Raw genomic sequence first — 26,357 nt, 5'->3', positions numbered from 1 at the left:
TTTTAGAGATTTCGCTGTTTTCCCATTTCTGACATATATTTGCGGGTCCGCCACACAGAGACCGTAGCACTTAGAATCAAAATATGGGTAAGTTTTGATGGCCCGCTTGTGTAGATGATTTTCCCCAAATATGAGCTTGATCGGACAATCGCCCTAGGAGGAGTTTGTTAAAGTGTGAAGTGTAAAAATGTGGTGATTTGAGCGATTCTACGATTTTCCCATAAGGATAACATGGGATGTTTCTGTCAACGCTACGGTTACGCCGTACAAAATATGACTTTGGCTCTCATACTTGTATGATCAGGATGGCAAATTAGAATTTAGTGCAAAATGTCATGTCATTTGGAAAAACTCTATTGTTTATAGGCCACTCTGAAGGCCAAATAGTCAGAATTCTGGGAAACGTTTGCGGCTCCGTCGCACAGAGACCGTAAAAGTTATCCTTAAAATTTGGATAACTTTAGATGCCCCACTTGTCTAGAGGACGTACACCGATTTTGAGGTTGGTGGGCAAAACGCACTAGGAGGAGTTCGTTGAAGTGTAAAACATAAAAATGTGGTAATTTGAGAGATTTGGTGGTTTTCCCATAGGGATAACATGGGAGGTTTCTGTCATCGCTACGACTACGCCGTAAAAATTTAGGCATTTTTGTGATTGGCTTTTGTGATCGGGACGGCAAAATAGAATTTTGGGTAAAGTTTAGACAATTTTGGTAAAACTAATTTTTGACCTTCAATGTTAATTTAAAGGTCACTCTGTAGGGGGCGCTATCGCGGCCATTTCAATTTTGTCAGCCTAAACTGGTCCAAACTAGAAAGTTTAACAACTGATTCAAATTTGGTCCTAATCGGACTGGTTTTGATCAAATGGGAGCAATTTTTAGATCTGCAATATTCCAAAATAAGTTGTCCAACTTTGCGGCTGCGCCGCACACAGACCGTTAAAGGTATCTCAAAAATTTGAATAACTTTAGATGCCCCACTTGTCCAGAGGACGTCCGCCGATTTTGAAGTCGGTGGGCAAAACGCCCTAGGAGGAGTTCGTCAAAGTTTGACGTGAACAAAATGACTAACACAGCGTATTTTCATTTTCAAAGGAAGATGGCGGCCATAGGGTAAGTCTGGGGGCGTGGCCACAATGATTTTTTTTGTTCGTCCTCATGAGAGGAATGCGTGTCCCGAATTTCGTAGCTTTACGCCAAAGTTGACCTCGGGGCGTCTCCCATAGGCGCAATGTATTTTGACTTTTGTCGGTGGCGCTGTCGCGCCATTTTTTAACGAAAAAAAAAATGGCCCAGAAAAAATAAAATTTTTCGCCGATTCTGAATTTTGGGCAAAGTTTGGTGAGTTTTTGAGCATGTTCAGGGGGTCAAATTAGAGATCAAAGCGCTGAAGAAGAACAAGAAAAAATATAGCCGCAAGCGGCAATGATCGGCCCTCGCCACGCCGCCGCCACACCGCCGCCACGCCGCAAGAGGAGGGGGCGCTAACGCGCCCCAATTGTCCTTTTATTACGCCTACTGCTGAATCTGTGACGCTGTCACATCTTCTCCCCTTTGTTTTACCATCAAAAAGCTATTTTATTTTGAATTCTTGGCAAAATGTGCGGCTTTGCCGCACAGACACCGTGACTCTTTGAATGAAAATGAAAATGTGGATAACTTTTGATGGTCCACCCCTGAAGATGAGTCTCACCAAATTTCAGGTTAATAGGGCTGACGCCCTGGGAGGAGTTTGTGAAAGTCTAAAGTGTAAACATGTTCTGGCGATTTCCCCATTGGAATAACATGAAAGGTTTCGGTCATCGTTACGGCAACGCCATAACAATTATGACATGGGTCTCATTGACTTTTTTGATGGGGATGCTAAAATTGAGTTGTGTGTCAAATTTCATATAATTTCGCAAAACTAAACATTTAACCTCCATATAAAATCTGTAGGGGGCGCTGAGGCGCCAAATGAATTTATTTCACTTCAAGTAGGTTTAGGGCAAAGAGTTTAACAACTGATTCTAATTTGACGCAATTCGGACTTTATCTGCGCAAACGGCAGAAATTTTAAATATGGGAGATTTCTGAAATTCTAGCTACAGTTTGCGGCTTCGCCGCACAGAGACCGTAAGAGGTATCAATGTAATTTGGATAACTTTTGATGTCCCACTCCTCAGTAGCATTTTCACCAAATTTCAGCTTTTTAGGGCCAACGCCCTGGGAGGAGTTCGTAAAAGTACGATGTTTGGAAAAACTCCGAAGTCATGTTTAGCCATTTTTGAAGCAATATGGCCGACATTTGGTTGGGCGGACGGCGTTGCCGTAATAATATTTTTTACTTCTCTTGTCACCATCTACCTCTGCGCCAAATTTCATGATTCTACGATCAGATTTTTTTTGGGTCATTTCCCATCTCTCAATGCATTTTTGGTACATTTGGGGGCGCTGACGCGCCAATTTTTTTTATTTTAGAAAAGGGAAATAGCCAGAATGTAGAGAGGCACGATTTTTCGAGGTGTGAACATTTTTGTGACTTTTCGTCAATGTTCACTGGGTGAAAAATAGGGGGGTCTGTCCCGAGAAGAAGAAGAAGAAGAAAGAATTAAAGCCGCAAGCGGCATCCAACGGCCCTCGCGGGCCGCCGGCCTTCCGACTCTGCGCTTTTGACTTGATAAAGATGGCGCCCTTATTGTGTGTTGAATAAAAAAAGAACTTGACAGACGGCGACACATTGGACATGGCCAATCCAGTGCAAATCAACACAAGTGTCAGTCAAATTTGCTGCTCCGCCGCACAGAGACCGTAGCACTTGGAATAAAAATATGGATAACTTTTGATGCCGCGCTTGTGTAGATGATTTTTCCCAAAGTAAAGCTTGATCGAGCTATTGCCCACGGAGGAGTTTGTTAAAGTGTGAAGCGTAAATGTGAACATTTCAAGGATTTGGCGTTTTTCCCATTTGTGACAGTATATTTGCAGCTCCACGGCACAGAGACCGTACCACTTAAAATCAAAATATGGATAACTTTTGATGCCCCGTTTGTGTAGATGATTTTCCCCAAATATGAGCTTGATCGGGCAATCGGCCTAGGAGGAGTTCGTTAAAGTGTGAAGCGTAAAAATGTGGTGATTTTAGAGATTTCGCTGTTTTCCCATTTCTGACATATATTTGCGGGTCCGCCACACAGAGACCGTAGCACTTAGAATCAAAATATGGGTAAGTTTTGATGCCCCGCTTGTGTAGATGATATTCTCCAAATATGAACTTGATCGGACAATCGCCCTAGGAGGAGTTTGTTAAAGTGTGAAGCGTAAAAATGTGGTGATTTGAGCGATTCTACGATTTTCCCATAAGGATAACATGGGATGTTTCTGTCAACGCTACGGTTACGCCGTACAAAATATGACTTTGGCTCTCATACTTTTATGATCAGGATGGCAAATTAGAATTTTGTTCAAAATATCATGTCATTTGGAAAAACTCTATTGTTTATAGGCCACTCTGAAGGCCAAATAGTCAGAATTCTGGGAAACGTTTGCGGCTCCGTCGCACAAAGACCGTAAAAGTTATCCTTAAAATTTGGATAACTTTAGATACACCACTTGTCTAGAGGACGTACACCGATTTTGAGGTTGGTGGGCAAAACGCACTAGGAGGACTTCGTTAAAGTGTAAAACATAAAAATGTGGTAATTTGAGAGATTTTGTGGTTTTCCCATAGGGATAACATGGGAGGTTTCTGTCATCGCTACGACTACGGCGTAAAAATTTAGGCATTTTTGTGATTGGCTTTTGTGATCGGGACGGCAAAATAGAATTTTGGGTAAAGTTTAGACAATTTTGGTAAAACTAATTTTTGACCTTCAATGTTAATTTAAAGGTCACTCTGTAGGGGGCGCTATCACTGCCATTTCAATTGTGTCAGCCTAAACTGGTCCAAACTAGAAAGTTTAACAACTGATTCAAATTTGGTCCTAATCGGACTGGTTTTGATCAAATGGGAGCAATTTTTAGACCTGCAATATTCCAAAATAAGTTGTCCAACTTTGCGGCTGCGCCGCACACAGACCGTAAAAGGTATCTCAAAAAATTGAATAACTTTAGATGCCCCACTTGTCCAGAGAACGTACGCCGATTTTGAAGTCGGTGGGCAAAACGCCCTAGGAGGAGTTCGTCAAAGTTTGACGTAAACAAAATGGCTAACTCAGCTTGTTTTCATTTTCAAAGGAAGATGGCGGCCATAGGGTAAGTTTGGGGGCGTGGCCACAATGATTTTTTTTGTTTATCCTCACGAGAGGAATGCGTGTCCCGAATTTCGTAGCTTTACGCCAAAGTTGACCTCGGGGCGTCTCCCATAGGCGCAATGTATTTTGACTTTTGTCGGTGGCGCTGTCGCGCCATTTTTTAATGAAAAAAAAAATGGCCCAGAAAAAATAAAATTTTTCGCCGATTCTGAATTTTGGGCAAAGTTTGGTGAGTTTTTTAGCATGTTCAGGGGGTCAAATTAGAGCTCAAAAAGCAGAAGAACAAGAAAAATAATAAAAATTAAAGCCGCAAGCGGCATCCAACGGCCCTCGCGGGCCGCCGGCCTTCCGACTCTGCTCTCTGCATTTTACAGAGATGGCGCTAACGCAATTGTCTAAGAACTAAGACAGCGACACATTGGACATGTACAATGCTGTGCTTAACCAGTGCAAATTAACACAAATGTCGGTCAAATGTGCAGCTCCAGCGCACAGAGACCGTGACACTTGGAATAAAAATATGGATAACTTTTGATGCTCCGCTTGTGTAGATTATTTTTCCCAAATATGAGCTTGATCGAGCTATTGCCCACAGAGGAGTTCATTAAAGTGTGAAGCATAAATGTGAACATTTCAAGGATTTGGCGTTTTTCCCATTTGTGACAGTATATTTGCAGCTCCACGGCACAGAGACCGTAGCACTTAAAATCAAAATATGGATAACTTTTGATGCCCCATTTGTGTAGATGATTTCCCCAAATATGAGCTTGATCGGGCAATCGGCCTAGGAGGAGTTGGTGAAAGTGTGAAGCGTGAAAATGTGGTCATTTTGGAGATTTCGCTGTTTTCCCATTTCTGACTTATATTTGCGGGTCCACCACACAGAGACCGTAGCACTTAGAATCAAAATATGGATAAGTTTTGATGGCCCGCTTGTGTAGATGATTTTCCCCAAATATGAGCTTGATCGGACAATCGCCCTAGGAGGAGTTTGTTAAAGTGTGAAGTGTAAAAATGTGGTGATTTGAGCGATTCTACGATTTTCCCATAAGGATAACATGGGATGTTTCTGTCAACGCTACGGTTACGCCGTACAAAATATGACTTTGGCTCTCATACTTGTATGATCAGGATGGCAAATTAGAATTTAGTGCAAAATGTCATGTCATTTGGAAAAACTCTATTGTTTATAGGCCACTCTGAAGGCCAAATAGTCAGAATTCTGGGAAACGTTTGCGGCTCCGTCGCACAGAGACCGTAAAAGTTATCCTTAAAATTTGGATAACTTTAGATGCACCACTTGTCTAGAGGACGTACACCGATTTTGAGGTTGGTGGGCAAAACGCACTAGGAGGAGTTCGTTGAAGTGTAAAACATAAAAATGTGGTAATTTGAGAGATTTTGCGGTTTTCCCATAGGGATAACATGGGAGGTTTCTGTCATCGCTACGACTACGCCGTAAAAATTTAGGCATTTTTGTGATTGGCTTTTGTGATCGGGACGGCAAAATAGAATTTTGGGTAAAGTTTAGACAATTTTGGTAAAACTAATTTTTGACCTTCAATGTTAATTTAAAGGTCACTCTGTAGGGGGCGCTATCGCGGCCATTTCAATTTTGTCAGCCTAAACTGGTCCAAACTAGAAAGTTTAACAACTGATTCAAATTTGGTCCTAATCGGACTGGTTTTGATCAAATGGGAGCAATTTTTAGATCTGCAATATTCCAAAATAAGTTGTCCAACTTTGCGGCTGCGCCGCACACAGACCGTAAAAGGTATCTCAAAAAATTGAATAACTTTAGATGCCCCACTTGTCCAGAGGACGTACGCCGATTTTGAAGTCGGTGGGCAAAACGCCCTAGGAGGAGTTCGTCAAAGTTTGACGTGAACAAAATGACTAACACAGCGTATTTTCATTTTCAAAGGAAGATGGCGGCCATAGGGTAAGTCTGGGGGCGTGGCCACAATGATTTTTTTTGTTCGTCCTCACGAGAGGAATGCGTGTCCCGAATTTCGTAGCTTTACGCCAAAGTTGACCTCGGGGCGTCTCCCATAGGCGCAATGTATTTTGACTTTTGTCGGTGGCGCTGTCGCGCCATTTTTTAACGAAAAAAAAAATGGCCCAGAAAAAATCAAATTTTTCGCCGATTCTGAATTTTGGGCAAAGTTTGGTGAGTTTTTGAGCATGTTCAGGGGGTCAAATTAGAGATCAAAGCGCTGAAGAAGAACAAGAAAAATTAAAGCCGCAAGCGGCATCCAACGGCCCTCGCGGGCCGCCGGCCTTCCGACTCTGCGCTTTTGACTTGATAAAGATGGCGCCCTTATTGTGTCTTGAATAAAAAAAGAACTTGACAGACGGCGACACATTGGACATGGCCAATCCAGTGCAAATGAACACAAGTGTCAGTCAAATTTGCTGCGCCGCCGCACAGAGACCGTAGCACTTGGAATAAAAATATGGATACCTTTTGATGCCCCGCTTGTGTAGATGATTTTTCCCAAAGTAAAGCTTGATCGAGCTATTGCCCACGGAGGAGTTTGTTAAAGTGTGAAGCGTAAATGTGAACATTTCAAGGATTTGGCGTTTTTCCCATTTGTGACAGTATATTTGCAGCTCCACGGCACAGAGACCGTACCACTTAAAATCAAAATATGGATAACTTTTGATGCCCCGTTTGTGTAGATGATTTTCCCCAAATATGAGCTTGATCGGGCAATCGGCCTAGGAGGAGTTCGTTAAAGTGTGAAGCGTAAAAATGTGGTGATTTTAGAGATTTCGCTGTTTTCCCATTTCTGACATATATTTGCGGGTTCGCCACACAGAGACCGTAGCACTTAGAATCAAAATATGGGTAAGTTTTGATGCCCCGCTTGTGTAGATGATATTGTCCAAATATGAACTTGATCGGACAATCGCCCTAGGAGGAGTTCATTAAAGTGTGAAGCGTAAAAATGTGGTGATTTGAGCGATTCTACGATTTTCCCATAAGGATAACATGGGATGTTTCTGTCAACGCTACGGTTACGCCGTACAAAATATGACTTTGGCTCTCATACTTTTATGATCAGGATGGCAAATTAGAATTTTGTTCAAAATATCATGTCATTTGGAAAAACTATTGTTTATAGGCCACTCTGAAGGCCAAATAGTCAGAATTCTGGGAAACGTTTGCGGCTCCGTCGCACAAAGACCGTAAAAGTTATCCTTAAAATTTGGATAACTTTAGATACACCACTTGTCTAGAGGACGTACACCGATTTTGAGGTTGGTGGGCAAAACGCACTAGGAGGACTTCGTTAAAGTGTAAAACATAAAAATGTGGTAATTTGAGAGATTTTGTGGTTTTCCCATAGGGATAACATGGGAGGTTTCTGTCATCGCTACGACTACGGCGTAAAAATTTAGGCATTTTTGTGATTGGCTTTTGTGATCGGGACGGCAAAATAGAATTTTGGGTAAAGTTTAGACAATTTTGGTAAAACTAATTTTTGACCTTCAATGTTAATTTAAAGGTCACTCTGTAGGGGGCGCTATCACTGCCATTTCAATTTTGTCAGCCTAAACTGGTCCAAACTAGAAAGTTTAACAACTGATTCAAATTTGGTCCTAATCGGACTGGTTTTGATCAAATGGGAGCAATTTTTAGACCTGCAATATTCCAAAATAAGTTGTCCAACTTTGCGGCTGCGCCGCACACAGACCGTAAAAGGTATCTCAAAAAATTGAATAACTTTAGATGCCCCACTTGTCCAGAGGACGTACGCCGATTTTGAAGTCGGTGGGCAAAACGCCCTAGGAGGAGTTCGTCAAAGTTTGACGTAAACAAAATGGCTAACTCAGCTTGTTTTCATTTTCAAAGGAAGATGGCGGCCATAGGGTAAGTTTGGGGGCGTGGCCACAATGTTTTTTTTTGTTTATCCTCACGAGAGGAATGCGTGTCCCGAATTTCGTAGCTTTACGCCAAAGTTGACCTCGGGGCGTCTCCCATAGGCGCAATGTATTTTGACTTTTGTCGGTGGCGCTGTCGCGCCATTTTTTAACGAAAAAAAAAATGGCCCAGAAAAAATAAAATTTTTCACCGATTCTGAATTTTGGGCAAAGTTTGGTGAGTTTTTGAGCATGTTCAGGGGGTCAAATTAGAGATCAAAGCGCTGAAGAAGAACAAGAAAAATTAAAGCCGCAAGCGGCATCCAACGGCCCTCGCGGGCCGCCGGTCTTCCGACTCTGCTCTCTGCATTTTACAGAGTTGGCGCTAACGCAATTGTCTAAGAACTAAGACAGTGACACATTGGACATGTACAATGCTGTGCTTAACCAGTGCAAATGAACACAAATGTCGGTCAAATGTGCAGCTCCAGCGCACAGAGACCGTGACACTTGGAATAAAAATATGGATAACTTTTGATGCTCCGCTTGTGTAGATTATTTTCCCCAAATATGAGCTTGATCGAGCTATTGCCCACAGAGGAGTTCATTAAAGTGTGAAGCATAAATGTGAACATTTCAAGGATTTGGCGTTTTTCCCATTTGTGACAGTATATTTGCAGCTCCACGGCACAGAGACCGTAGCACTTAAAATCAAAATATGGATAACTTTTGATGCCCCATTTGTGTAGATGATTTCCCCAAATATGAGCTTGATCGGGCAATCGCCCTGGGAGGAGTTTGTTAAAGTGTGAAGCGTAAAAATGTGGTGATTTGAGCGATGTTGCGATTTTCCCATAAGGATAACATGGGATGTTTCTGTCATCGCTACGGTTACGCCGTACAAAATATGACTTTGGCTCTCATACTTGTATGATCAGGATGGCAAATTAGAATTTAGTGCAAAATGTCATGTCATTTGGAAAAACTCTATTGTTTATAGGCCACTCTGAAGGCCAAATAGTCAGAATTCTGGGAAACGTTTGCGGCTCCGTCGCACAGAGACCGTAAAAGCTATCCTTAAAATTTGGATAACTTTAGATGCCCCACTTGTCTAGAGGACGTACACCGATTTTGAGGTTGGTGGGCAAAACGCACTAGGAGGAGTTCGTTGAAGTGTAAAACATAAAAATGTGGTAATTTGAGAGATTTTGCGGTTTTCCCATAGGGATAACATGGGAGGTTTCTGTCATCGCTACGACTACGCCGTAAATATTTAGGCATTTTTGTGATTGGCTTTTGTGATCGGGACGGCAAAATAGAATTTTGGGTAAAGTTTAGACAATTTTGGTAAAACTAATTTTTGACCTTCAATGTTAATTTAAAGGTCACTCTGTAGGGGGCGCTATCGCGGCCATTTAAATTTTGTCAGCCTAAACTGGTCCAAACTAGAAAGTTTAACAACTGATTCAAATTTGGTCCTAATCGGACTGGTTTTGATCAAATGGGAGCAATTTTTAGATCTGCAATATTCCAAAATAAGTTGTCCAACTTTGCGGCTGCGCCGCACACAGACCGTAAAAGGTATCTCAAAAAATTGAATAACTTTAGATGCCCCACTTGCCCAGAGGACGTACGCCGATTTTGAAGTCGGTGGGCAAAACGCCCTAGGAGGAGTTCGTCAAAGTTTGACGTGAACAAAATGACTAACACAGCGTATTTTCACTTTCAAAGGAAGATGGCGGCCATAGGGTAAGTCTGGGGGCGTGGCCACAATGATTTTTTTTGTTCGTCCTCACGAGAGGAATGCGTGTCCCGAATTTCGTAGCTTTACGCCAAAGTTGACCTCTGGGCGTCTCCCATAGGCGCAATGTATTTTGACTTTTGTCGGTGGCGCTGTCGCGCCATTTTTTAACGCAAAAAAAAATGGCCCAGAAAAAACAAAATTTTTCGCCGATTCTGAATTTTGGGCAAAGTTTGGTGAGTTTTTGAGCATGTTCAGGGGGTCAAATTAGAGATCAAAGCGCTGAAGAAGAACAAGAAAAATAATAATAATAATAATAATAATAATAATAATATTTTTAGCAAAAACAATATAGCCGTTTTTTCTATAACAACAAATTATACATCGTTTGAAAGCTCTAAGCCTTCCCCATGCCGCCATGGGGTGGAATCATCATTACGAGCGCTTACGCGCTCGTCACTCCCTATTCCGTCGGGATGCCCCGCCCACTCCCCATAGACTTCCATTGATTTGAGCAGATACAAGCATGGCCCATGCCTGCGGCATGGATTCTCGCATACGGGACGATGCCAGGAGGGTTTTTGGAGGAATGCAGCGCTTCGCGCTGCTGTTGTCAACAATTAGTGAATGGGCTACGCCCATTCACTAATTGTTGACTATTTCTGTCATAGCAGGAGTAAGTATGCATGATCCATGCCTTCGGCATGGGCTAGTTCACTGTACTTGCCAGGGGCGACGGGGTACCAAACATGCGGGCTGCGCCCGCATGTTTGGTCAGACAGTTGCAACGCTGCCTTCGGCAGCGTTGCGGGAGCAATAGGCCCTCCCCCTGCTGGGGCTCGGGCCTAATAATAATAATAATAATATTTTTAGCAAAAACAATATAGCCGTTTTTACTATAACAACAAATGATACATCGTTTGAAAGCTCTAAGCCTTCCCGATGCCGCCATGGGGTGGAATTATCATTACGAGCGCTTACGCGCTCGTCACTCCCTATTCCGTCGGGATGCCCCGCCCACTCCCCATAGACTTCCATTGATTTGAGCAGATACAAGCATGGCCCATGCCTGCGGCATGGATTCTCGCATACGGGACGATGCCAGGAGGGTTTTTGGAGGAATGCAGCGCTTCGCGCTGCTGTTGTCAACAATTAGTGAATGGGCTACGCCCATTCACTAATTGTTGACTATTTCTGTCATAGCAGGAGTAAGTATGCATGATCCATGCCTTCGGCATGGGCTAGTTCACTGTACTTGCCAGGGGCGACGGGGTACCAAACATGCGGGCTGCGCCCGCATGTTTGGTCAGACAGTTGCAACGCTGCCTTCGGCAGCGTTGCGGGAGCAATAGGCCCTCCCCCTGCTGGGGCTCGGGCCTAATAAAAATAATAATATTTTTAGCAAAAACAATATAGCCGTTTCCACTATAACAACAAATTATACATCGTTTGAAAGCTCTAAGCCTTCCCGATGCCGTCATGGGGTGGAATCATCATTACGAGCGCTTACGCGCTCGTCACTCCCTATTCCGTCGGGATGCCCCGCCCACTCCCCATAGACTTCCATTGATTTGAGCAGATACAAGCATGGCCCATGCCTGCGGCATGGATTCTCGCATACGGGACGATGCCAGGAGGGTTTTTGAAGGAATGCAGCGCTTCGCGCTGCTGTTGTCAACAATTAGTGAATGGGCTACGCCCATTCACTATTTGTTGACTATTTCTGTCATAGCAGGAGTAAGTATGCATGATCCATGCCTTCGGCATGGGCTAGTTCACTGTACTTGCCAGGGGCGACGGGGCACCAAACATGCGGGCTGCGCCCGCATGTTTGGTAAGACAGTTGCAACGCTGCCTTCGGCAGCGTTGCGGGAGCAATAGGCCCTCCGCCCTGCTGGGGCTCGGGCCTAATTAAGTTTTATCCAAGTAAAATAGTCTAAAACTTTTGCAAACTAAAAGAAACTAGCACAATAAAAACATTTAATAAAATAAATAATAATAACTAGCACTATTAAAATGTCTTTACCTAAGTTGATTTTGTAATTTTCCATCAACTAAAATTATTGTCTTTAAAAATGTGTGTTTTTTTTTACATTGCTGCAAAATAAATGATCTACATTTTTACATTTCAAGCTCGTCACACACAAATTGTAATGTTTCTACTCAATCATTTTCGTCATTAAAATTTGACTTTGACAGGAATTCGAATCAATTTCATCTTCTTCTTTTTTTCTCCTTCTTTTTATTTGTTTTCTTTGTTCGGGACATGAACCATGAACGTGCTAAAATAAAAGATTAAAGAAATAAAATAAAATAAAAGGAAATGTAGTGAAGTAAAAGTAAATCCACTGTAAAAGTTACGTAAAGGAGAACGATGTAACATTTCCAACTTGTTAAACGTCTTTGTAGGTCCCTGTGATGGTTAAATATGTATTTTCGGGGTATTTGAAGTGTGCGTTGTCGCCCCCTGCTGGCTCTGAGTGGAAAACCAACCTTGACAACTCTCCTGGCTCTTTTTTAATATTAAGCAACGTGGAATGTTTTTGTATATGATTATACTGTCTCGATAAAGAAATGGAAAAGAAGTACACCTAAACATTTTCTTAAGTACTTATCAGTTACCTTCTACGGCTGAGGAAAAACAATAACATCAGAAAGAGAAAAGCAGGCATCTATAAAACCCACAAAACATCTTTTACCTTGAAAAGCCTGTCCATCCTGTTGTCGTGATCGTACGACAGGTCCAGCGACACGTCTTTAGGTAAAGTGTTGGCGTCGTCGAATACAACGTTAGATTTGAATGAGGCTTTGTGGACGTTCGTCATGAAGCTGCGTGATTTTCCGGACAGTTCGTCGAGCGAAGGCAGCGGCTTGTTTCGCACCGCCAACTCGAAGAACGTGGCCTCGCTAAAAGGCAAAAATATCTGTGTAAATGCATGTTTGTGCCCTTTATTATTACCTTACTTGTTATTTTGGACACTTTCTGACCCTAAACGTCAACTCATTTGTGCAGATATTTGAGATAATTCAATATCTTATAGACCAGGTTATGGCGTGTTAGGTTAGGTCACTAATTACTACTGACTCATTGTTCAATAAGTTAAGATAATAATATAGTTGGAAGGAATGTTTTAGGGGCTCAATATTTATTGTGCACACCTTTTCTAGCAGGTGCGGAAATTGGTTATTAGTTCTGCAAGGCCAGTGCGCATACCATATTGAATGAAAATGTACTCAGCATGACTCAGCAGTGATGATTCATTTCAATGGGAAGTTCAAAAGCCAGAGCTTCCCTTAAAGAAGCACTAACACACCAGACTTACAATCTTGTACTTAATAAAACGTTGATAAATCGTACAGAGGGATTTGACCTTTTATTGCCCTGTATTTGTCTTCTGTGTAACCTGCCAGAGGGACTTCAGATGGAAAATAGCATTTACTACAATCCATCTATTTATCTATCTATCTATCCATATATCTATCCACCCATCTATCCATCCATCCATCCATCCATCTTTCCATCTATCCACCCATCCATCCATCTATCTATCCATCCATCCATCTATCTTTCTATCTACTTATCTACCCATCTACATATCTATCTATCCATCCATCTATCCATCTATCCACCAATCCATCTATCCATCTATCCACCCATCCATCCATCTATCCATCCATCTATCCATCCATCTATCCATCCATCCATCCATCCATCTATCTATCCATCCATCCATCCATCATCAATCCATCCATCCTTCTATCCATCCATCCATCCATCTCTCTATCTATCCATCCATCCATCTATCCATCCATCCATCCATCCATCTATCTATCCATCCATCCATCCATCTATCCATCCATTCATCCATCTATCCATCCATCCATCTATCCATCTATCCATCTATCCACCCATCCATCTATCCATCCATCCATCTATCCATCCATCTATCCATCTATCCATCTATCCATCCATCCATCTATCCATCTATCCATCCATCCATCCATCTATCCATCCATCATCAATCCATCCTTCTATCCATCCATCCATCTCTCTATCCATCCATCCATCCATCTATCCATCCATCTATCCATCCATCCATCCATCTATCCATCCATCATCCATCCATCTCTCTATCTATCTATCCATCCATCTATCCACCCATCCATCCATCCATCTATCCATCCATCTATCCATCTATCCATCCATCCATCTATCCATCTATCCATCCATCCATCCATCCATCTATCCATCTATCCATCTATCCATCCATCATCAATCCATCCTTCTATCCATCCATCCATCTCTCTATCCATCCATCCATCCATCTATCCATCTATCCATCCATCTATCCATCTATCCATCTATCCATCTATCCATCTATCCATCCATCATCCATCCATCTCTCTATCTATCTATCCATCCATCCATCTATCCACCCATCCATCCATCCATCTATCTCTCTATCTATCTATCCATCCATCCATCTATCCATCCATCCATCCATCCATCTATCTATCTATCTATCCATCCATCCATCTATCCATCTCTCTATCCATCTATCGAGTCCAACATTGGGTGGAATTGAGTGCCATAAATCATGAATGTCAGGATGTCATTATGAATCTAAAGCCCTGTACTTCTCTGTCTTTACTCACGGTAGATTGCTTTTGAGGACATTGTTCAGGTGCGTAACGACAAACATCTTGAGCTCCTCGTCCGTTAGATCCTCCACCATGTCCACGATGGCTTGGGCCGCGGCTTCGTCCACGTTTTCCACCAGAACGAGGAACGCTTCCACTCGCTTCTCCACCGGGCTTTGAGCGTCCTGGTAGATCCTCAAGAGAGTGCGCCTCACCTACAGGAACGTTTAGAGACCACAAAGTTATACAACTATGATTTAATGAATGGATTTATCTGAGCTTTTATGTACGAGTTCAGAGAGAAAACAATATCCCAACAATACTCAAGGGGGAAGAAGTATAAACGTATTGAATTCCATAAAAATTAACTATAAAAAAATAAAAACTGACATCTCAATCAGAATCAAAATAAGCACATTTAACTACTAAATTCAGGACACACACCACGGATAGTTGTTAATAGAACTATAACTAGCATCGGAACGTAATATTAATTTGAGCAAGTATCTATACTTAAAATCACATAAATAAGACAAATTATGACCTTTCCTGAACAGTTTTAAAAGTGTATTGAGCTTTTTCAGAACCAGCCTAAGACCACAAGGTTTAATAAAAAAAACATGCCATTATTTTGTGTTGACAATGTCCGTCTATTGTCTAAAACGTTAACCTAAAATAGAGCATTTTAATTATCATTGTGGTTTCAAAATTAGTACTGAGAATTGAATACATCCCTTATAATCAAAATTGAGTTTGAAATTGTATCAAGGTGAAAACACTTTGTTATGATGCAGACAAATGCATCTGACTGATAAATCTAACTATACTTACATTCTCCATCTCTCGTATTCTGCCAAATGATTTACCTCGTCGTTGATGAGGTTTCTAAAAGCCTGTATCGCTGCTTTCTGAGTGGATAAAGGAGCGTTGCTTTTCTGTGCACAGCGCAGAACGGCAGAGACCAGACTCGGGCTGTGGTCCAGCACGGGCCGACTCATGACTCCAATCACCTGTGAGACAAACATGTAGTGTGTAAACATTACAACCACATCCATGATGAGTGTTGCCATGACTAACCCGCAGGACGAGGTAGAAGAGCTCTTGTGGGTCCATGTCAGGGTCCATGTTTGGTCTGAACTCCTCCGAGCACTCGTTCAACATCTCCTCCATGAAGTCGGCGACATCTTTGATCTCTGGAGTGAAGTCTCCTTGATAAAAACTGCACAAACAAGAAAGAAAATGTTGTTGGTCTTCTTTTTTTACATAGAAGTAAATAAAACGCTTTAATGCAATAAAAAAAAAACGCCTTGAACCGCCATCTTAACGTGGTGGAGAGGTTTGAGTGCTTGGATTATCCTACGGGCTATGTAGGTCGGTCTCCCATGGCAAAGAGCAGTGTTCTCGCTGGGCTAAGGTTGAAGGATGGCGGTGGGACAAACCACTGTAGTACTTTTCGCTCGCGACACCTACGGCGCTCACACGGTGATCTTAATATCTGGCGATATCTTTTGGGCATGGCGGTGACCAACCAAAGCATGGCGACTCGCTAAGGCAAGGCAAGGCAAGGCAAGTTTATTTGTAGAGCACATTTCATACAAAAGGCAATTCAAAGTGCTTCACAGCAGAAAAAATGCATTCAAATCACAAAGAAATTACAGAAATACAATAAAATTAACTAAATTAAAAATCATCAATCCAACTGATTTTCTAAACTAATAAAATCACAAACAAAAGAGAAGAGTGCAAAGATAAAAATTAACTACAATAAAATTAACTAAATTAAAAATTATCAATCCAACTGATTTTCTAAACTAATAAAATCACAAACAAAAGAGAAGAGTGCAAAGATAAAAATTAACTACAATAAAATTAACTAAATAAAAAATCATCAATCCAACTGATTTTCTAAACTAATAAAAATCACAAACAAAAGAGAAGAGTGCAAAGATAAAAATTAACTACAATAAAATTAACTAAATTAAAAATTATCAATCCAACTGATTTTCTAAACTAATAAAATCACAAACAAAAGAGAAGAGTGCAAAGAAAAAATCCTTTCAGTCATATGCGCAGCTAAACAAAACTGTTTTTAGCTTAGATTTGAACATTGTCAGAGTAGAAGCCTGTCTCACATCTTCAGGAAGACTGTTCCAGATTTTAGCTGCATAAAACTGAAACGCAGATTCCCCATGTTTAGTCCTGACTCTGGGCACCAGCAGGAGGCCGGTCCATGTTTAGTCCTGACTCTGGGCACCAGCAAGAGGCCGGTCCCTGAGGTCCTCAGAGTCCGAGATGGTTCATATGGCACTAACATATCCAAGATGTACTTTGGTGCTAGGCCATGGAGAGACTTGTACACAAGCAGAGCTGCTTTAAAGTCTATTCTCTGAGCCACAGGGAGCCAGTGCAGAGACCTGAGAACAGGACTAATGTGATCATACTTCCTGGTTCTAGTCAGGACCCGAGCAGCAGCGTTCTGGATGTACTGCAGCTGTTTTACAGCTCGTTTGGAGAGACCAGTGAGCAGGCCGTTACAGTAGTCTAATCTACTGGAGACAAACGCGTGGATAATTCTCTCTAAATCTGGTTTTGACACTATATTTTTGATTTTGGCAATGTTTTTAGATGGTAAAAAGCTGCTGATGTTATTGATTTGACGTGGCTATTAAAGTTCAAGTCTGAGTCCATTATTACCCCCAGATTTCTAATTTGGTTTGTAGGTTTTAGAGCGAGACTCTGGAGGTGACCGCTAACACTTTCTCTTTGCTTCTGTGGGCCAAAAACGATTATTTCAGTCTTGTCTGAGTTCAGCTGGAGAAAGTTGTTTTGCATCCACAAACTGATCTGTTGGATGCAGTGACAGAGTGAATCTACTGGTCCATAGTCACCTGCCGATAGTGAAACATAGATCTGAGTGTCGTCTGCATAATTGTGATAGGACACATTTTCACTGCGTATCAACTGACCCAACGGCAGCATGTAGAGGTTGAACAGAAGGGGACCCAGGACTGACCCTTGGGGCACTCCACAGGTCAGGGTCATGTGGTCTGAGACACAGCTACCAATTTTAACAAAGTACTTCCTGTCTTCCAGATAGGACCTTAACCAGTTTAGGGCAGTGCCAGTGATGCCCACCCAGTCCTCTAGTCTCTGTAAGAGGATCCCATGATCGACAGTGTCAAAAGCAGCACTCAGATCTAACAGAATTAAGACTGAGGCTTTGCCCGTGTCAGTGTTCAGGCGGATGTCATTTGTCACCTTGACAAGAGCAGTCTCAGTGCTGTGATCTAAAACCTGACTGAAAAACATCAAATGAGTTGTTTATTAAGAGAAAATCTGTGAGCTGTTGTAAACAACCTTTTCAAGGACTTTGCCTCAAAATGGCAGATTAGAGATGGGCCGGTAATGACTCAGTACTGCGGCATCAAGACTGCTCTTCTTTAGGAGAGGCTTTATGACCGCAGTTTTCAAAGACATTGGGAATGTTCCAGATTGAAGCGACATGTTAACTATGTGAGTGAGTGGTGCTAACAAACTGTTCAGCACAGACTTTAGAAATCTGGTGGGTAACACATCTAGGCAGTATGTAGATGAACTCAGACTGGTGATGATCTCATGAACAGTTTTGTCAGTTACTGGTGCAAAGTGAGTTAGCTCTAAGTGTCTTGGTGGTTTTAGGGTAATTTTTTGCATTGTGGGATTTATAGCATTTTTAATGCCCTGAACTTTGTCATTAAAGAATAATGCAAACTCATTACACTTGGATGTGGAAATGAGTTCTAACGGCAGCTGAGCTGGAGGGTTTGTTAATCTGTTTACTGTGGCAAAAAGGACACGCGAGTTGTTACTGCAGCTTCCAATTATTTCAGAAAAATATCTTTCCCTAGTTCTACATAAGATTAGGTTGTACATGTTCAGCTTTTCTTTGTAAATCTCTTTTTGAACCTGGAGCTTTGACTTGCGCCATTTCCGTTCGGTCCTGCGGCACTCCCTTTTCTGTGCCCTGTGCTAAAACTCCTCAGCGAGAACACTGAATAGGTCCTAGGTGACGAGCCAGACCAAGTGCGGTTCTCAAACCCCTTATGGAACACTTTCAATCGAGGTCTGTTATGTCGCCCTGAATGGCATTACCGAGGCACCATCCTGGACCCAGGCCTGGAATGGGAGCACACAGGCGAGCAGCTGGTGACCAGGGGACCCAGCCGGGCCCAGCTCAAAAAGGCCACTTTTCCTGTAGGCCCACCACCCACCGGTGCCCAGACAACCAAAGCCACGAACACAGTCTCTAACACTGGGGAAGAAGGAGCCCAAGCTTGTGGACTATATTCTTCATTGTCGATGCAGCAGCTTGGCGCTGTGGTCATAAGGTCTCTGGTCTTGCAAGCCCAGAACTCGTTGGTGGAAGTAAGGAATGCCGTCAGGATGAAGAAAGAGGCGTATCAGGCTATTTTGGGGTTCCAGAGGCAAAAACTTTGGACTGAGAGGAATTCAAGGAAGCCATGGAGGAGGACTATTGGTCGGCCTTAAGGAACATCTAGCAAACCATCCGACGCCTCAAGCAGTGCTCCGCCCGCCAACACCGTCTATAGTGCGGGTGGAGAGCTGCTGATCTCAACTGGGGATGTTGTTGGACGGTGGAAGCAATACTTTGAGAATCTCCTCAATCCCTCCCTCTTTCGAGGGCTTGTCCATCACTCAAGCTGATGCCACTGAGATTGTTGGCGAGCTCCTCAGTCGGTGGCAAGGTTCACATCTCTGCATCGCGTGGCAGTCGGGGACAGTGGCTCTGGACTGGCAGACCCAGCTGGTGGTCCCTGTTTGAGAAGGGGGACCGGAGGGTGTGTTCCAACTACACAGGGTGCACACTCCTCAGCCTCCCCGGTAAGGTCTGCTCCAGGGTACTGGAGAGGAGAATCAGACTGATAGTCGAACCTTTCATCAGCTCTATACTCTCCAACTAGTGCCCAAGGGTTTATGGGAGTTTACTCAACCAGTCCACATCTGCTTTACGGATCTGGAGAAGGCTTCGTCTGAATATCACTATTAGTATTTTTTTTTTCAATAATGCTCACCCCTAGTTAATGCGTTAATTTTGCAAGCCCCACTTAAAACTCAACCAGAGCAAAAGCCCTTGTCAAGAAGCTGCGTTCCACGTATTATGAACCAGAGCTTATCGTCAGTGTTGAAGCTGGACTTACTTCTTGACCGTGTAGGCCAGAGCGTACATGATCCCTTGGCTCTGTCTGTACTGAGCCGTACTGAGCATGTCCCGGAGATGGGCCGCCGTGGGATCCGTCTTCAAACCCAGCGCGTACACAAAGGCATCTACTCCGGCCGAAGCGTCGTCTATTTTCCAGACGGACTGTAACATGGCGCTGGTGCATTCGGGCGTCCCGCACTGGATCAAGGCCTGCCACGTGACCCAGGTCGACGCGGACAGCATTTCAGAGACAGTTTCACTCAGGGTTTCGTTTCGGAGGGCTCGCATGGTGGTGACGAGGTCGTGGAAGAGGCCGGTTCTCTTTTGGCCTTGGTCAGTGCCGGACAGGGCCAGAAGTTCAGCGAGGATGTTCACGGCGGCTTCTTTCGATTGGACAGGAGCTTTGTCGTCGGGGTCGGCAAAGTGGAGAGGCTGGCTCTGCGTGTTGGTCAGATCTGAAAAGAGATAGAAAAATGAACATATTGTTACAAAAATGTTACATATTAAATGACAATGAATACAATATGAAAGACAAAGGAAAGGTCCGGCTGACCCTGTGTGGGGAAAAGTATGAACGAATAATGATGTTGGGGATTCTTTGTACATTATAATGCAACCACAAGCAAGTCATGTGACCAAATTTGATTGTAGCAATATTTTGAATACGTTTTTTCCTGAAATATTTTTAACTCTACTGGAACGGTGGACCGAAAAGATCAATATATCATGATTAATATTGTTAACTTGCTGATCAATATATTGTCTAATTTAGACATATTATTATTCATATTAATATTATTTTTATTATTAAGTGTTTTTCACGAACAAATGTATGATTCAAGCTCCAACATTAGATAACATATACCTTTGCTTATTGCTAAGAGCAAGATCACATCATAACACAATATAGAACTATATTTTCAGTAAATATGTAGACTTTGGGTGTGTTATGCTGTAGTTATGGCTGCAACAAGTTAACCCATTAATTGCAACTACCGGTAATCAATGATTTGAATGAACGTCAACCAATTTAGCCATCGAATAATCATTAACTGGTTCATACATCAGTTCCAAAACACGCCATGAGCTGACAAAAGCAGTTTTATTTGTGTAAATGTAGTGTATTTGATAAAAAACACTCTTTTGGCCATAAATGTGCTCCACCAGGATCCTCAAACGGCTTCACTTCCAGGGTTAATCTGGGTCAAATGCAGTAAAAAATCTTTTCATCACATGACTTTTGTGTTGATTGATCAAAAGAATAATCGCTTGACTAATTGATGAGCAAAATGATCGTTACTTGCAGCCGGCAGTAAGTTGTGAATTCTCCTTTGGCCCATGACTCAGTGGAGGTGATTTATCTGTTCACTTTATGTAGTTTCAGTCCTATAATATATTTAATAATAATAATAATATTTCATCAAACATTAGTAAAGTACATTTTGCGTGACCAAAAGAAGCAAGAACAATTACAGCCGCATGACAAGATAATATAGAAACGTTTTTTTTTAAGTGTATCATCTATAATTGGAAAAGTACAAAATGACTGCATAAAGATCTGTCAAAAAGTAACTAAAGTCATGATGTCTAGTGACGTTCCTGCATATTTTTAGTTTAATTTAACAGCCTAAGCACATTTGTACAATAACTGAATACAAACAATACATTTACCTGCCCTTTTGAACACATTTCGTGACACCACCCTAGCTCTGACTCACTGGCGTCAACCACTTCAACTCAGGCAACTGTTTTAATCCCAGTACAATGGTTAATGACATGCCTTGTATATATTCAAATCCACACAGGTACATAAATTATATCTTGCAGAACGTCAGAGTAAATACAAAGTAACCGATAAATCACATCGTACGACTCACCGAAGACTCTGTCGTTAATCCGTTTGGAGTTTTGAAAGTTCAGCTCTTGCGTGATCACGGACGACATGCCGTTGTCCCTGAGACGCACACAAACAGAAGCGACAAATCATTTCCTAAGTAGCAGATAAACAGCTCAAATGAATAAATAAGGATAAACAGGTAAGTGACCGTCAAGACTTTATCCCTTCTGTCGCTGTCAGCAATTCACAAAACATTCACGTGATTAATTATCAAGTGAAGCAATACGCCAAATAACCAAGACAATAAACTAAAATAATGTTCAAAGTAAATTAAGTAAAGCTGGGTATTTGTTTTGTTTTTAGGCTGTGGCTTCAGAGCCGCGGCGCGATCAAATAGCCCAGCAGTTTCAAGAGCCGCGGCATGGCCACATAGCCTAGGGTTAGGGTTAGCTAACCCTAACCCTGACCCTGACCCTAACCCTGACCCTGACCCTAACCCTGACCCTAACCCTAACCCTAACCCTGACCCTGACCCTAACCCTGACCTTAACCCGGCGCGGTCAAATAGCTCAGCAGTTTCAGGAGCCGCGGCACAAAATAAAATTGCAGTTCATAAACTATACATTTTCGGCCTCATTGTGTGGGTCCCTGGTCACTGACGGGTACTTTTTGTTAATTTTGACTTTGTGTTTTTGGCCTTTTTGGATGGGGAACGTATTCGTGAGCTACTTAGTGCAAACAAGTGCTTTATATGGGGATGACGACCGCTTCCTACTACCAATTAGTATGCACGGGGCGTGCATGAGTGGAGGAGTGCGTTAGTGAGTGTTTGGAAGTGGGCGAGCGCTTCGCGCTCGATTTCGAGGCCACAAGCTGGCCTTTCGCCAGCTTGTGGCGCTCGAGCCTAATAAAATAAATAAAATAAATAAAATAAATAAAATAAATAAAATAAATAAAATAAATAAAATAAATAAATGAATACAATAAATACAATACATACAATAAATACAATAAATAAATAAAAAAAGAATAATAATAATATAAAGAGAGGTTTTTTTACACTTTTGCCAATACCAAGTTGCCTGGAAAGCATTTGCATCTGCATTTTTAACACAGATCAATATCATTCTAGTCATCATTTTCATCTCCCTGATTTCAGACAGGCGTGAGTGACAGGTCCCAATCAGGGTCACGCGCGGGCCGTCCATATTGAAGCAAATATGACTGCTTACAAGCAAAAAGGAAAGGCCAAAAACAGCACAGGAGCCGAAAAACACTGAGGAGTTCTGCAGGATCAACGAGTGAAGAAAAAATGTTCACAGTAATAAACCAATCTGATCGCACGCTTCTGTTTAACTCGAGGTGCGACGGCGGGAGCAGTGACCAGTCTCACTCAGACAGCCCTCTTTTAGTCGTCCAAGTCCAAGCGCCAGAGTTTTTACATTCCATTAACTGGCAGTGGGTCCAAGTCTCTTCTGGTTGTATTATGTTCAGTGTTTTATAGATAAATCCTTACTTGTGTGAGAAGGGGAGGTAAACATGCTTCTCCGTGCACTGGACCCTGGTGATGTGGATTCCTTTGTTGTCAAACTGGTAGTGGCATTCTTGGCTGCTGGTGATGAGTTTGGATAAGGGATGGTGCTGAAAAACACAACACACGTACAATCAGGGGAGTACCCGCCCGAACCCTCAACATTCTGATGAAGGGCCATTTGAGCTATTCCTTTAGTACTGATATTTGCATAGCAGTATTGATACCCAACATTTTACTGAGTCAGTATCAATTTATCGACACTTCAATACCGATACTCCCAGCCCTACTTCTAACATAATTTAATATATTGTTGAACAGAATTAGACAAGTGTGCTTGCTTCATTGTTGGATTGAACATAAACTACCTTGAACATAATTAAAATGTAAAAAAATTAAACTAGATTTAATATAGTCAGCAGCACTCAAAGGGTTATTCTGAACATAAAGTTGTTTTTTTTGAAAGATTGAGACCAATTTTGTTTTAGGGACCGTCAATTAAAATAATTAAGAGACGACACAAGCAGAGATGAAGATTTTAAAGTTTGTTTCTATGGATGAAAAATGCAACGCGTCCAATGACCCGGTTATTAATGTTTGCGAGGTTATGGGGAGCGAGCCCTTTGTTAGTTTAGTCAGGTTCTTTGTGTTTGCACGTGGTTGAATAAAGATCCTAAAGTCCATGTTTTCTCTTGTCGTGGCTGGACAGGGGGTGAGAGAACATTCAAACCAATGACTTTTCATGTACAAGGGAGACAGTTTCCAGATGGAGACGGTTTGGACTTGTACACAGGAAAGACAGTGAATGAATGGGGTCTAGAGGAAGAGCACGGACAGTAAGTTAGTTGTGTGAGAGCGAAAAGGGAGCAGATCGGATCGGATTGCAGAAACGCGCATGACAGTTGAAATGAGCTGTGTTTTTTTACCAGATTCCTCAGAAGGGCCAACGGGCTGTCGGTCAGTTTCTTGCCATAAAACTGGTCACACTGGGAGAGATCTCGAGTCACGGTGACTTCTGCCGCGTTGGCCGTGTGCTGTGTGCGGCACTGACCGTGAACTGTGCTCTGAAAACAAACAAACAAACAAACTTTTTTATCCATATGACACCGTAGCACTCGACATTTATGTTGAAATGGTCGGAGCATGTTTTATTATTACTATTGTTAGGGCTGATGCACAAAATATATATCTAAAAACACAAGCAGATCATTTTAATCATTGTCATTTAACATAATAAAATAGACAATTTTCTCCCTTCAAAGTCTGAACTTTGAAGTCTGAACAGGACTAAAATAGGACTAAAACAAGGCTAAAACAAGACCAAAATAGTTCTAAAAAGGTCTAAAACAGTTCTAAAATAGGACTAAACAGGGCCAAAACAGGACTAAAACAGGACCAAAATATGTCTAAAACAGGTCTAAAACAGGGCTAAAACAGGTCTAAAATATGTCTAAAACAAGACTAAAACGGGGCTTAAACAGGGCTAAAACAGGGCGATGATAGGGCTAAAATATGTCCAAAACCGGACTAAAACAGGTCAAAAACAGGTCTAAAATAGGACTAAAACAGGGCTAAAATATGTCTAAAACAGGAATAAAACGGGGATAGAAAAGGTCTAATACTGGACTAAAACAGATCTAAAACAGGTCTAATTCTGGACTAAAACATATCTAAAACAGGTCTTAAACAGGACTAAATTGATCTATAATAGGACTAAAACAGGGCTAAAACAGGATTAAAAGAGATCTAAAGACTTTCCCAAAACTAAATGTTGATATCAAAAGTACATGCAGTATACTAACCATGACACTGCTGTTTTCCTCTGGGTTCGGGGACATGAGCGTAGACACGATGCCTCTCTTGATGTTGAGAATATTGACCGGTTCATCGTCCACAGGGAAGAGCACCACGTTCAGAGCGTTCTCCACAGTGAACATAAGAGGATTCCTGAAAAACAACAAAGATACCACGCTTTTACAAAGATTTAGACTCTTTCAGAACGACCCACTGTCAGTTCAAATACACAAAAGCACAGATATCTTTCCCAACAGCAACTAAATAAACTGAATTTCTGCTTCAACGTGGCCATGTTTTCTGTTCACTGCAGTTATACTTCAATGTTCTGCTCCAAAACACAGTTTCCGTATGAATTGAGTTTCTAGCTTAATACATTTTGATGTGGGGAAGAATTCTGTACAGATTTTTAGAATTTAGTATTTTTTATTTATGATTTGAAGGGAACATATTATGCAAAATCAACTTGAATGAGCTTCAATGGATCTGCTTTGATTACTAAGTGACTTTAGATCAATATTGCGGTTTACAATGGAAGAAATTAATTTGCCCCTCTATATCTAAAACAAAATTCAAATATTGAGAGTTTAAAGGGACAACGGAGGCCAACTATACATTTATGTTGTAATTGGAGAATTCATACGCTTAATTTTTTTTTAATGTTCAACTAACTCTGACTAATATTTTTTTTTTTTTATTTTGAAGTCCGTATGAGTCTCAAAACTCCTGCCATGGCCACAGGAAATGGATACCTTTGGCGCATTCCTCTGGCAGCAGGGAAGAAAAAGTCATCACGATAAAATGTACGACAAAAACTCAACCGACGATCAAAGAATTAACCGAAATAGTAGTTGACATTAAAAAAATTTACTAAATTAGGACAGATATTCCGGAACGACACGTTTAGGACTATGTTTAGACGTCTTGTGCCACTTGTGCTTATACGCTTCCTCGCTGTAACATGTTTATTTGTTGTATAAAAGAGGAATCTATGGGAAAAATGATCGAATTTTGCTCGGAGAACCATAGCACTCCCTTCTTTCACTGACTTTTCCATCGCCGCCTTGAAAGCCTCAGTCCCGGGTGCGGCGGCGTAGACCGGCTGCCCCTGCGGGTCCATGACGGAGACCTCGCTCACCGCGCAGTCTGTGGCGCGCATGACAAAACTGCACGGCTGGGGGACTTCAATCTCCACCTGAAGACACAAGATCCAGACGCGCACACACTCAAAAAGACCCGTGTCAGGGAGGCAAAAGTCGTCCCAGATAAGACGGCGGCGTTATCAGCAGCGGACCGGGCGGCAGTCACGTACCTTGCATGTCACTTTGGGCCCGTTTCTCAAGTTGGCGGTTCCCACGACGCCGTTTCTGCTTTCGGTGCTGTACTGGTAAAAGTATCTCCTGTAGGTTTTGAATCTGGAGACCGCTGCAACGATAACATCGACGTTCACACACGGGACCCGGTCTGAATCGGGGTTAATACAGGAGCACAAACCAGGACAAAACCTGTTCT

General features: G+C 42.1%; 1 protein-coding gene across 1 annotated transcript in view; it reads right to left on the bottom strand.

Moving 5' to 3' along the window:
• Positions 1-26,357, bottom strand: part of apoba (apolipoprotein Ba) — a 67,095-nt gene that overhangs the window by 28,256 nt on the left and 12,482 nt on the right. Inside the window, exons 3-13 of the mRNA XM_072458258.1 lie at positions 26,158-26,270; positions 25,895-26,040; positions 24,854-24,998; positions 23,978-24,115; positions 23,037-23,161; positions 21,561-21,637; positions 19,682-20,138; positions 15,561-15,702; positions 15,350-15,493; positions 14,499-14,698; positions 12,542-12,749 (exon numbers count right to left, since the gene is read on the bottom strand). Coding sequence (XP_072314359.1) covers positions 12,542-12,749; positions 14,499-14,698; positions 15,350-15,493; positions 15,561-15,702; positions 19,682-20,138; positions 21,561-21,637; positions 23,037-23,161; positions 23,978-24,115; positions 24,854-24,998; positions 25,895-26,040; positions 26,158-26,270 — 1,895 coding nt within the window. The remainder of the gene's footprint in view (positions 1-12,541; positions 12,750-14,498; positions 14,699-15,349; positions 15,494-15,560; positions 15,703-19,681; positions 20,139-21,560; positions 21,638-23,036; positions 23,162-23,977; positions 24,116-24,853; positions 24,999-25,894; positions 26,041-26,157; positions 26,271-26,357) is intronic.

This window comes from Eucyclogobius newberryi, unplaced genomic scaffold (assembly GCF_026437365.1).
Source record: "Eucyclogobius newberryi isolate DKJ021-1_F unplaced genomic scaffold, fEucNew1.0.hap1 SCAF_21, whole genome shotgun sequence".
Taxonomy (NCBI): Eukaryota; Metazoa; Chordata; class Actinopteri; order Gobiiformes; family Gobiidae; genus Eucyclogobius; species Eucyclogobius newberryi.
The sequence above is the reverse complement of the archived record's forward strand: the minus strand, read 5'-3'. Positions and strand labels throughout refer to the sequence as shown.